The sequence below is a fragment of the Grampus griseus genome, assembly GCF_964374135.1.
Source record: "Grampus griseus genome assembly, chromosome: 13".
NCBI classification, from domain to species: Eukaryota; Metazoa; Chordata; class Mammalia; order Artiodactyla; family Delphinidae; genus Grampus; species Grampus griseus.
Window position 1 is genome coordinate 10187171 of NC_139007.1, and position 13705 is coordinate 10200875.

General features: G+C 43.0%; 1 protein-coding gene across 2 annotated transcripts in view; it reads left to right on the plus strand.

Moving 5' to 3' along the window:
• The window catches only part of CD109 (CD109 molecule), a 180585-nt gene that overhangs the window by 44802 nt on the left and 122078 nt on the right, over positions 1 to 13705 (plus strand). For both annotated transcript variants that reach the window (XM_082668521.1, XM_082668520.1), the window contains exons 6-10: positions 967 to 1006; positions 3521 to 3605; positions 10426 to 10522; positions 10796 to 10937; positions 11625 to 11734. In XM_082668521.1, the coding sequence (XP_082524647.1) occupies positions 967 to 1006; positions 3521 to 3605; positions 10426 to 10522; positions 10796 to 10937; positions 11625 to 11734 (474 nt within the window). The remainder of the gene's footprint in view (positions 1 to 966; positions 1007 to 3520; positions 3606 to 10425; positions 10523 to 10795; positions 10938 to 11624; positions 11735 to 13705) is intronic.

Sequence of the window (13705 nt, forward strand, 5' to 3'; positions counted from 1 at the left end):
TTTGATAAACTTAGGGAATCAGAATTGGAATACACATTTCATTGGTGGAATTTCTTAGCTATCTTGAAGTGGTTCTATCTAATGTGTTACGTATGATTAGGAACGGAGAATTAGAAATATGAGGAGTTGGAGAAAAAAAGATATTCTAGGCCACACGTTTTCTTGTTGACACTGGAAAAGGAAATAATTAACAGTATCTGTTAAAATAGGGTAGAGTGGGCTTCCCTGGTGGCTCACTGGTTGAGAGTCCGCCTGCCGATGCGGGGGGCGCGGGTTCGTGCCCCGGTCCGGGAGGATCCCACATGCCGCAGAGCGGCTGGGCCCGTGAGCCATGGCCGCTGAGCCTGCGCGTCCGGAGCCTGTGCTCTGCAACGGGAGAGGCCACAACAGTGAGAGGCCCGCGTACTGCAAAAAAAAAAAAAAAAAAAAAAAAATAGGGTAAAGTGTACTGATTTAAGGGTTACAGTAGAAAATACTTCAAGGAATTAGGAAGATAAAGGGTGTTGGTCCATGATGATTTTGCATTCTTGACTATTTTATATATTCTTCATTGGTTTGCTTTGATAGGGATAGACAAACCAAATTTGAAGTCATTTCCTGTTAGTTTGACATGTGCTACCCTTGCTTGATAAATTCCTAAATTATCTAATTTAATCTTGTACTCATTTCACAAATGAGGGAAGTCAGGTTAAGCGGTTTGTTTCAATGACCTGCAGTGAATTAAAGAGACAGGTCACCTTGTTACGTTAGTGGATTGTTAAGAAAAACTCATGAAATTCACAGACTGCATGTTGCAGATAACTGAAAATAAACTTCTACAAAGTTAAAATAAATTGTTTCATTCGTTAAATAATTATAAATGTAATTAAAAATGTTTTCTAAATGTTTTTGTGAGGTAAGCCAGCAAGCAAAGTAATTAAATAAGAACTCATATATTTTCCTGTCTTTTTTTCTTCTTCCCAATAGGACCAGACGTATTATCAGTCATTTCAGGTTTCAGAATATGGTAAGAGTTCTTCAACTTATTTTGATGGAAAACACATTTATTACTTTCCACAGAGATAGATAAGAGAAATTTCTAAGAGATGTTATTATTTAAAGTAAAAATCCCAGTGGATTTTTACCAGGTAAAATCCTAGTATTTCCTATAGGTCTGAGCATTTTTCTTTATAAAGAGTAAAGTAGGAATAAGATTGGCCGTAGTCCCATTATCCTGCTCTTTGTATGTATAGTTATTCTGTTTTTCTACTTTGTTGTGATCATAACATATTTAAAATTTTGTACTGTGTTTTCTTTTAAAGCATAACCACAGTCATTTCCCATATCTTTCACTTGGTCAGCACTGGTGAAGACAGGGGTTAACTTGGGTAAATCCTCTTCCTGCAGGTCCCCCTTTGTAATATCGCATTTGGAAACACGTAGATGTAAGCAACGTGCGACCCAAGTGTTTTGTTGGTGGATGGAGAGGAAGGAGATCGGAGAGTGAAGGCATAGGACCCCACAATTAGTTGTACTTTGAACAGCTGTTTTGAGGTTGCACACAAGCTTTTTCATCTGATTTGTGTTACTGTTTGAGATCGTGTCTCATTCAGGCAGTAGAAATTCTGGAAAGTCGTTTGCTTGCCCCTCTGTGGCTCTGGTCCATGAATCCCATACAGCACTGTCACAGCTCAGCCTCGTGATCACCTAGAACGGGGAGCAGCAAAGCTTTTTCCTGTTAATTGCCAGATAGTAAAACTTTATGCTCTGTGGGTCACACGGCTCTGTCTTAACTACTGAACTTTGCCATTGTAGCACGAAGCAGCCATAGACAGTATGTAAGTGAAAGTGGTTGTGATCCAATGCAGTTTTATTTATGGACGTGGAAATTTGGATTTCATATAATTTTCCCATGTCGTGAAACAGTCTTCTTTTGATCGTTTCCAACCAATTGGAAATGCAAAACCCATTCTTAGCTCGTGCTGGTCATTGTTTACTGACTCCCAATCTGGAGCTGTGTTGTCCGGTTCAGGGGTCACTCACCATGTTGGCTGCTGAACGCTTGAAACGTGGCTGGTCTAAATGGAGATGTGCTCTAAGCATGTAGAATGCCAAATTTTGAAGACGGTATAAAAAAAGAAAGAAAAATAGCTCATTAATAATAATTATTTATATTGATTACATATTGAAATGATAATCTTTTAGATATATGGCTTTAGGTAAAAATACTACAAAAATTAATTTCACCTGCTTCTTTTTCCTTTTTAAATGTGGCTACTAGAAATTTAAAACTACACCATGTGGCTCAGATCTTGTTTCTTTTGGACAGCCCCCATCTAGAGGAATAAATCAGAGGTGGCTGAGGCTTCTATAGGCTGTTTTTATTTCACGCAGAGGCGGTGCTGGGTGGCTGTATGTTGTTGAAGGGGGTATGTAGTGGAGGGGCAATTGATTGCCAACCTGTGATGTTTGAGGAGGGGACATTTTAATTTCCTTGGTCTAAGAAAATTCTACCTCTGAGTGGCCAGGACCTTGGAGGAGGGTCAGAGTCCTGGAGTGGTCTCGGGCCTCAGAGCATCTTGGCACTCCAAGGGTCTTTCGCCTGGAGCTGGAGGTCTGTCCTGTTCTGCTGACTTATTGGTCGTCTTGATTCTTCTCTTGCGTTAATTGAATGGTGAGATGCGCTGTTATGAGATGGATCTATTTCATGGGTCAGTGAAGTTAGAGAAGAGGAATATTTCTATAGATTGGAAGGAAATGAAATTTTTTTTTACTCCAGTGAGGTGCTTTATATTAAATAATATTACTATTTATAAAATATTTCATAGCCTAATTATATAAAGCCAACCAAAGTAGGGGTTTCTAATTTTAGGGTTACCTTCAGGAACCAGTACCTGTTGCACAAGAAAAGCATCATTACTTTGTAGCCCTATCTTAGTTATTAACTAAGAAATCCTAGGACACAACTTCGTAGTAATCCATCGCGTTAGACTGTCACCACATTTACCTTTGATGGTCTCAAAGGACGTGGATTCTCTGTGACTGCATGTGTGTCACCCTGAAGAAAAAGGAGAGTCTTAGGGTCTCGGGATGTGCTTTTCGTAACCAAATTGGAAAAAAGTCCTAGGGAAGGGGCTGCTCAGAAGTAGCTATTTACCGAGTGATATGGAAGTATTTTAACAAGCAGTAAGTGCACACTGGTGGGTGACAAGTGAGTGAAAACCCTGGCCTGCTAGCACTCAGATGGCTTTGCATGTGGATACAGTTGAGATTCTACCGGTGGGAGGTTTCACAGGCCCGAGTGTCCATAGCAACTCCCCCGTCCCCATCGCTGTCTAGTTACCAGCCTTGTAGGGTTTCTGATTTTGAGTGGAATGAAGTACTTTTATCTCTGTGTTAATGTGTACTCAGAGCCGAGCGAATCTAAGTGCAAATGGTACCATTTATCAACTCCTTTAGAGCAGTTCTGTTCTCTAGTTTGTTAAGTTGTAAAATGAGAGGTAAGTGGATTGTTTAAAATATCCTTGCTTTTCTTTTCCAGTATTACCAAAATTTGAAGTCACTTTGCAGACACCATTATACTGTTCTTTAAATTCTGTGAGTTTAAATGGTACCGTCACAGCAAAGTAAGTATCATATTGCTTTCTATGACCTTAAACTGTTCCGAAACTGTATGACAAAGAGCTCATTATATACTCCAGAACATTAGCACAATGTGTTGCTTATTAAAATACCCCAATGGGCAGGAAACAAATGTTTATAATAAATAATTAAGCACGGAACATGTCTGCCCAGGTCTCTGCACCCATGTCTCTGCTTCCAAGCTGATCCAGTCCTAAAATATTCCCCACAGGCTAGTGTCTTTCTAAGGCTAGTCAAGGGATTTACCTGATAGATTGTACCAGATTGAAGAAAAGCTTTATTTAGTCCTCATTCAGCTGTCTCTAATGGAGCTTGAGACGTGGGGGAGGGCTTTGGTTGCCTTATTGCAATTCACAGATGAGTCAGTGATCCACCTTCATCATCCGTTTCAGCATTTGGACACAGGGGACTTCCAGCCCCGCCCCGTGTAACTGCCGTCTAGTGGCTTTCATGATTTTGATCCAACGGCTCGAACATCACAGCATTTTGTTTTGCTGAGGCAAAAAGCGTCTTCAGAGTCCCAGACCACTGGCTCTCAAACGTATAGGCTGGGAGTGCCCTCAAGTAATTCCAGGACCGATTTCTTGTAGCATTTTAAATTTTTAAACAATTTTTTGTCCCTCCCCATCCTCCGGGGTTTGCGAGGACTTGGATGCGGTGACACCTGTGACGCACGTCCCTCCTTGGCCGGGACCTGTCAGTGGGTTGGAGTTGGCCTGGAGTAGGTCTCCTCAGGAGAGCAGCCTGCGGCTGGGTGCTGACTTAATCCTCTAAGGGGACAGGACCTGATGGAGCATCACGGTGCCCTTTCCCTGCTCAGCTGTCCCTCGTTGGTGTCACTTGTGCCTCTTCCAACCAGAGAATGTCTTGCTGTGGGCCCCAGTAAACCTCAGCACACTCCCCGTGACCTCCACAGCCCTTATGGAGAGGTGCTTGCCTTTCCTTCCCCAGGATGGGTGTGTCTTGTAGCATTTATTTTTTTAAATCTATTTATTTATTTTTTTTTGTGGTACGCGGGCCTCTCACTGTCGTGGCCTCTCCCATTGCGGAGCACAGGCTCCGGACGCGCAGGCTCAGCGGCCATGGCTCACGGGCCCAGCCGCTCCGCGGCATGTGGGATCTTCCCAGACCGGGGCACGAACCCGTGTCCCCTGCATCGGAAGGCGGACTCTCAACCACTGCGCCACCAGGGAAGCCCTGTAGCATTTATTTTTGACGTGTCAATATCTGTACTTTGGTTTGTGAAATGTATTTAGCTTCAGAATTTATTCGTAATAGCTGGTAAACACTGGACCCCATCTCACCACTCACCGCAATATTCCTCTCCTGGTGAGGGTTTGTGGCAGTGGCGGTCGATGGGCAGTGAGTCCACGCACCAAAACGTCTGAGGACTCCTGCTTTAGATTCTTTTGGCAAACAAATCATGTGACACCCATGTGACATAAAGGCAAAAATGTGTCTACCATTTGTATACCAAGTTAGTTCAACTAAGAGGTAGCTTACAATGTGAATTTGAGTTCTGTGGCTCAATTTATGGTTTGGAAAACACATAAATGCCCGCTTTGTCATAATTATTTTCCTGCCCTTGATCTTAGCTGAAGGTCAAGCATTCTGTCTGCGTTTTATTTTGAGGTCTTTGACTAACGCTTATAAACCTTAGTGACTTCGGGCTTCCCTGGTGGCGCAGTGGTTGAGAGTCCGCCTGCCGATGCAGGGGACGTGGGTTCGTGCCCCGGTCCGGGGGGATCCCACATGCCGCGGAGCAGCTGGGCCCGTGAGCCATGGCCGCTGAGCCTGCGCGTCCGGAGCCTGTGCTCCACAACGGGAGGGGCCACAACAGTGAGAGGCCCGCGTACCGCAAAAAAAAAAAAAAAAAAGTAGTGACTTCAAATCCGCATAAACCATCAATGTCCACATGGATTAGGTTGAAAGTGGATACCTTCTTTTTTTCTGTTTTTAGTTTTCAGGGGTGTGCCAGGAATTTAGCAAAACCAGTTAAAACAGTGGTTCTTAAACTTTGGTAACTCTCTAGGAAATTTATTGTACATCTAGGAAATGTATTGTACATTTTCAGGGGGTGTGGATCCCCTGAAGCAACAACACTGACAGCCTCTTCTCACCAACCCCGCAGTTTCATCCTGATTCTCATTTGTGGAGCCCCTTTGAGATGCTAATGGCTGAGAATGACATGGCAATTGTGACGGTCCCCAGGCAGTTCTTTAGGGCTCAACAGGTTGTGTTCTCATCATTTTCTTTAGTACGTGTATCAGTCGAGCTATAGCCAGAGAAGTAGAAGCAGCAGGAGGCATATATTAAGAGATTTTCTGCAAGGAGTTGGCTTATTTGACTGGGGGGACTAACTAGGGAAATCCAAAATCTGTTAGGCAGGTTGTCAGGAAGGGCAGCTAGAGCTCTCAGGTACGGGCTGACGTTTCTGTTCACAGGCAGAATTTCTTCCTCTTTAGGGAATTCTCAGCTCTGCATTAAGGCTTTTCAACTGATTAGATCAGGCTGATCAGATGATCTAGGATAATCTCCTCTACTTAAAATCAACCGACTATAGACTCTAATCACACCTATGAAATACCTTCACCTTGACACCTAGAGTGTTTGAGTAAGTGACTGGGGACGTTAGCCTAGACACATCAGAAAGCCCATCTTAGCGTTTGGTTTGTCTGTTCTAGGTAGTGAGACAATTGTTGCCAATTAAAGTTCTCAGACATGGCTAGTTCTCATAGTACAGGCATACCTTGGAGATTGTGGGTTCAGTCCCAGGCCACCGCAATAAAGAAAATATTGCAGTAAAGAGAGTCACGTGAAGTTTTTTCGGTTTCCCAATGTGTATAGAAGTTATTTTATTCTAGATTGTAGTCTATTAAGTGTGCAATAGTAAAGCTGAATCCGGCCTCTGTGCCCCGACACCGGATTAATTCTCGGAGACAGAGTTATGGGTGAAGTAGAAAAGAATAGCTTTATTCCTTTGCCAGGCAAAGGGGGTCACAGTGGGCCCTCAGAACTGTGTGTCCGAACCCAGGGGCGTTGGAGAGGAGTTTTATAGTCAAGGGGCGGGGTTGCTGACAAGGACCAGGGGGCATGCAGGGCTTGCCTTCCTTCAATGCAGGGATCATCTGGCATCAGGTGATGATGGACGAACCGTGACCTTCTCTGGAATGAAGCGTGCTTCATCGAGGACTTAACATCTTCCATTTGCTGGGGGTTTGAGTTCTGCAGAAGAGCTCAAAGATACTGTTATGTATATCCTTTGCTGGGGAACCAGGACCCTGCCCCAAGGCTGCACTACTGTTTCCCGACCGCTCCTCCCTTGTCTCTGCATCCCCTCCCTTCCCTGATTAGCGACTGTTTGAACCTGTCCTTTGGAACTCAGTGAAGGGAACACAGAAAGGCTTTTGTGCCCAGGAATCCCACAGGGTCCTGCTCGGCTTCAATAGCGTTATGTCTAAAAAACCAATATACCTACAATGATTAGAAAAGACTTTATTCCTAAAAAAGGCTCACCACCATCTGAGCCTTTAGTGAACTGTAATTTTTTTTGCAATAGTAAACTCAAAGATTGCTGATCACAGATCACCACAGCAAATATAATAGTAATGAAAAAACTTGAAATATTGTGAGAATTACCAAAATGGGTTACAGAGACATGAAGTGAGCAAATGCTCTTGGAAAAAGGACATCAACAGACTTGCTCATCGCAAGATTGCCACAAACCTTCAATTTGTAAAAAAAAAAAAATGTGTGTTTACTGTGCAAAGCACAATAAAACGAGGTCTGCCTGTAGTCTGTTCCGAGTATTTCCTTCCTATTAAATCTTCTTCCTTCAGGTTTCAGTTGCCTAGGGATGATGTCCGCTTTGGGAGCAAAGTAAGGCGGTTCTGTTCCGGGGCAGCGCAGATCTTGTGTGTGAATTCAGATGAGCAGATCCCGACAGGGCCGAGGCCCTTTACCCAGAGGCCTCCTCCACCCCAGCGTTCATGAGTTCTGGGCCTATCAGTGCATTTCAGGAGGGTCTTTTTTTTTTTTTTTTTTGCGGTACGCGGGCCTCTCACCGGTGTGGCCTCTCCCATTGCGGAGCACAGGCTCCGGACGCGCAGGCGCAGCGGCCATGGCTCACGGGCCCAGCCGCTCCGCGGCATGTGGGATCCTCCCGGACCGGGGCACGAACCCGTGTCCCCTGCATCGGCAGGCGGACTCTCAACCACTGCGCCACCAGGGAAGTCCCAGGAGGGTCTTTTTTTATTCAGATTGTGGATATAATTTACAACTTTGCAACAGATTCAGGAAATCTTTTGACTAGCAAGGTCTTTTATCAGTCTCTAAAGATCTGTAGAGACCTATTCTATAAATACCGTGTCCTGGAAAAGATAGAAGTGATGATGGTGAGGGTCTGTCTGTGTCTCTCCTCCCTTCAGGCTGATCCTTCCAGTTGGGCCTTGGATTCACTCTTCTGTCGGGAGAATCCCAGGCCCACTTCCCCTCTCACGTGGGTCTTGATTTCTTCCATTCGGTATCTTTAACCTTTTGCTGTTTATCTCTGCATTCAAACGTTTCTGTCATTAAAGGAAACGAGCCCTCCCTGACCTTCATGCCTCCTCCTAGCTGCTGCCCTGTCTCTCACCTCTTTGAAGAGTTGGAGCTGCCTTGAAACACTTCTTCACATCCTGTTCGTTCTTTAGCCCCCTGCGTTCTTCCTTTCTCGCTCACCGTGATATGGAAACTGCTTTCACCACGGCACAAAGACCTCCTTCTTGCCTCGACTTGTGTGTACTTTCTTAGGCTTTTACAACTTTTTTCTCCCTTTGCAGCGTCGGACATTGCTGTCCTCTCCCATTTCCTTTCTGGTTTTTCTCCTTTCCCTTAGTCTGCTCCTTTGAGACTCTTTGCAGACAACTCTCTTCTGATCACATTGTAAACGTTCTTGCTCCTTAGAGTTCCATCTTTGGCTCTCTTTTCTCTTTTTACACATTTACTCGGAGTTTTCTTCTCCATGGCCAGGGCTTCTGCTGTTTATAATTTGATGAAACCTAAATCCGTATTGCCAGCCCACATTTCTAGCTTGACAGTCAGATCTCCATGTCTCGCTGCCCACTGCACATCGCCCACTGGATATCCCACAGATATTTTAATCAGTCGTCTTCCCCAAACCTGGTTCTCTGCATCCCTCTCTTGGGTGGACTGCAGCACCCTCTCTTTAGCTGAAGTCAGCTGTGCTTGTCTGACTCCCTCAATCCCCATAGCCGGTCAACCTCCAGTGCTGTTGGGTCTCTCTCCTTAATATCTCTCAAATAATCCATCTACCGTTCTCCACCGCCACCTCCTTGATTCAGGAATGTCACCTCTTCAGCTACGGTTGTAGTTTCTTAAAACTTTTTCCTGCCTTTATTTTTACCACATCCAATCTTCCCTCTACTTTGGATCCAGACGTCTTGTTGTTTCCTCTTCTTGTTGGCCTTCTCCGCCTTCTCTCTTTCTTCTCCACCTCATCCTAACCCCCCCCCCCCGCCCCACACCCCCTTCTGCCTTCTTCTTTCAGACCATTGCCTTGAGGGTGAAGTTCAAAATTTTTAGTGTATCTTACAGAGTTATTTTCTAGCTTCATATCTTTTGAAACACCTCACCCAGCCCCTCATCTACCCTCCCAAAGTCTCCTCCCAGATCTTACTCGTGCTTCCAAGAATGCAGAATGCTTTTTCTGACCAAGAGACCTTTACATAGGCAATTTCAAGGCGTGGCTGCTTGCCCCTAACCCTCTATCCTTATAGCTCTCAAAGCACTAAAAACATGGCTATTCCACCCTTTTGAGGTTGTGTCTGTGTCGTGGTTACTACCGCACCTGGGTGCCTAGCACAGTGCCAGTCATGGAGTGGGCTTCCAATAAATGCTTATTGAAAGAACAAATGGATAAGCAACGTAACTCCTAAGATTTCAGTTTCAAGCTGTGTGTAGCGAAGCAGAGTCCTCCGTATGCAATCAAAAGCCTGTTACTTTGAGTGAACCAAATTAAGGTGTATGGGCAATAGTTTTGGTCTTGTCATGGAATTGGGGGTAAAGAGTAGGACTTGAAATCCAGTTGTTCTTTGGGTGTACTTTAAGAGATGAATTCTGTTGTCTTATCACTTGGACGGTTGTTATTAAGTTATAGATATGATTTTAAATATTTATTTGTATTAGCTATTATGGTCATCTCTGTGAGTAGATGATAACAATTTTGGTTACTTTTGCTAGTAGCCATCTGTCCCATGAAGGCATAGTTAATGAGCAGAAGATTACTGGAAATTTCCTGGAGAACAAGGTTAACACGCTCATTTTAGTTTTGAAATCTTTAACGGAGATGCATAAAAATCTGCATTTGTTTATTAGCTTTGATGTGAACGTCTGCTCACTATTCCCACCTCATTAAAATAAATAAAATTCGCCACGGCGAATGCAACTTCAACTAACATTTAAAAATATTCAAAAGCTACAGTGTCTCCTGGGCATGCGGTTAATGGGCCAGTCCAGATTTCTAAGAATAAAAGATTTTCATAATCTTTTAAAAATCTTTTGATGGCAAACTGTCACTTCCAATTATGATCAGATTTTCTCTGGAGTCTCCAGAGGCTGGGTAAAGTGTGTATTATGAACTGTTTTTGAGGTATTGTAGTTAAAAGTCTTCTCATTTTGGAGACAATATCAAGGATCACCATTTATTAAGCACATTCCTAACTATGTTTTAGTTTTAGAAATTTGTAGTAAGAGTATGCTTTTAATATAATTCTTTTAAGTTAGGCCTCGTGTATTATTTTTCAGGTATACATATGGGAAGCCAGTGAAAGGAGACCTAACACTTACATTTTTACCTTTATCCTTTTGGGGTGTGAAGAAAAATATTACAAAAACATTTAAGGTAACTTTTGCAGATATCTTATAACTTGTAATGGGGAAAAACTGTAAGTGTACTTTCTCTAGAAATCAGATTTTATACTGAATTAACCAAAAGTTGAGCATCAGAAAATCAAGAGCTTTCTATCATTGAACAAATGAGAATTTACCCTTTTTTAAAAAAATGATTAAAGTAGAAATAGAACCATTGTATTGTTGTGACTTAGTTTGGGTTTTATTTCTAAAATTTGAAGTGCTAAAGTGAAGAATGACATTGAAACATTTTTTAACAAAACAGATAAATGGATCTGCAAACTTCTCTTTTAACGATGAAGAGATGAAAAAGGTAATGGATTTTTCGGATGGCCTTTCTGAACACATGAATCTGTCTTCTCCCGGGCCGGTAGAAATTTTAGCCACAGTGACAGAATCACTTACAGGTTTGTAGACTTCGAAGTGAAGGTAAAGCTATTTCTGTTGTGCTGCTCTGTCATCTCTTATTATAATCGGTACGTTCATTTGAGGGCACTGTTGCCCAAGGATGCTAGTTAATGCTGAGATTGTCATGACTGTTAGTCTAACTTGCAGAATGTTTTCGTAATGAAGGGGAACCTTATTTTCTTTGAAAGGATGTACCTCAACCACCTGTGATAGGTATTTTTAATTTTTTCCATCTCTATTTTTTTTTTTTTCAAACTGAAAACTACATGGAAGGGCTACCTTTTCAGCTGACTAACCATCCTCCTTTTTTTTTTTAAAATAACATCTTCTGAAATCTCACCTGCTCCTAGACAGTTTTCTCTTTTAATAATAAAATAAAGGTTAATTACTTGGATCTTTCGGTTGCTACTTTTTAATGGCTTTCACCAGTCCCCGAAAGTGCAAAAAGGCTATTCTGTCAGTGGCCTGATCTCTGGTGCACATGTCATTGATTGGGGGACACTAATGGTGCTCAGAAGGGATCCACAGAGGACATGTACGGTCCTCTTTGTGGCCAAGCCAAAGAGCCTTCTGTGTCCTGACATCCTAACCCCTTTGGGAAGTAGCTCAGGTGGAGAGATTTGGTGGATAGAAGCTGTTGGTAATATACTACTTTTACTTTCTAAATGGTGCAATTTCCAAAACAGGTATCTCAAGAAATGCAAGCTCCAATGTATTTTTCAAGCAACACGATTACATCATTGAATTTTTTGATTATGCTACTGTCTTAAAGCCGTCTCTCAACTTCACAGCCACTGTAAGTTGGCATATTTATTAATTGTCTAAAGCAGTAAGTTCAGTTTAGTGAAACAGAATGGGAAATAGTACTTTCAATGCTTTTCAAAAAATTTAAGCCCAAGGTAGGTAGATTACTTTTCCCCTTTAGATATATGAGGCACACAGAATTGTTTCCAAATGACCTTTATCTAATTTATTTAAAAAAGTAGTTTCCAAAAAATTTTTTCTCAAAATATATTTAATAAGTAATTCAAGTTAGATTTGAATTGCGACATTGAAGTTTTTATAAATTAATTGAAGGAATTAGATGGTAGTCAAAAAATTTCAATTTCAATTTGATTTTTATAATGACTGATTTTAATCCTAGCAAAGATGTAGCATTAAAAAGTATCAACTAATCTACTCAATTTTTTGAGAGAATACTGAATGAACATTTATTGACTGAGTCAATAAATGGGGCTTACAGACCTAAGAAGGACCCAGTCTCTACCCTGGAGTCACAGTGTTTGTGATGGTGACAAGAAAATATACACATAACTGTAATTCAAGGCAGGATAAATCAGTGTCATGAACACATTCCTGTAGGGATTTAAAACAGGTGTTGGCAAACTTTGTCTGCAAAGGGCTAGATAGTATATATTTTTAGCTTTGAGGGCCATATGGTCTCAGTCACAACTGTGTGACTCTGACGTTGTAGCATGAAAGCGGCCACATCCCCTTGGTAACCAAGCCAGGGTGGTCACGTTCCAATAAAAACTTCCTTCCAAAGAGACTGGATTTGGCCTCCCTGCCTGTCATAGTCTCTGGCCCCTGCTTTAAAGAAAGGAGGGTCACTTCTTGTTGAATAGATCAAGAGAAGTTTTAGAGTTTCTAGGTTGGTGGCTATGTGGAGATTTGGGGGGGCAGGGATGCGCTCAGAGAGGGTCCTGTCCTGATACCTTGCCCTAAACATCTCTTCCATCTCGCTCAATATCTTTTTACAATAAACCAGTGATCTAGTGAGAAAAAAAAGTCTTAGATAGCTTCTGATTTTAATAATCTTATAATTTAGACAGTTTGAAAAGGTAGTTAAGAAAACCCCCAGGAATCTGCAAATGGTAACTTGCAAATGAATAGAGGGAAACAAAGAGAGTTCCGGGAGGAGCAACTGGCTGTAGGACAGGGATGGGGGTCACTCAGGGATGCTTTATGGAGAAGCAGAAGATTTAGGTTATTTGTTACAAGATCTGCAGCATTTTCAGTGTTGGGAGTGTGGGTGGGGAACGAGATGAGCTGAGACGTCTACACAAGGCGAGAGCTTTGGTTGGCAAGCCAGGGTGCCTTCAGGTGACAGTGACTGGACCGGGGCAGTGACAGCAGAGAGCTTGTGTCCAGGAGAGGTCAGAGAGAAAGCAGGAGGCGAAGCTTGGGGATTGCAGAGGGTCCTCCGTGTCTCACATGCTCTAAGCAGTGAAGATCTTGGGACCTTATGAACGTGGGAGAGGTGTGGCGAAAGCAGTGTTCCAGGGGGACTGGTGGGGTCTGTGTGCAGGAGTGGGGCAGCAGCCCGGGCACGAGGCCAGCAGGAGGCTTGCGCTGCTGACTCTGAGTGGAGAGCATGTAAGAGATGTAAGACTTGGTGTGCGTTGGATTTGGAAGGTGGGAAGAGGGAAGGGAAATTCAGAGATGTTAAGTCTGACGGAATTGTGGGATTAGCAAAAATAGGAAAGGCGAGACGGTTTCTCACCTTTAGATGTACTGAATTTGAGATGACAGGGATGTACAAGTAGAAATTTCCTGCAGGGGGTTGGAGGTGTTGAGTGTGAGCTCCAGAGCCAGATCAGGATGGCAGCAGGAGTGCTGAGACCTTTGAGGGTAAATGATAATGAGGTTTTGACAAATTCCCACATTTAGGGAGAGGGAAGGGGGATAAAAAAGGACACCGAGAGGATGTAGGAAGAGGGGTATGCAGTGAAAGAGGTGATTGTGGAGCCGTGGAAGGCAAAGGAGG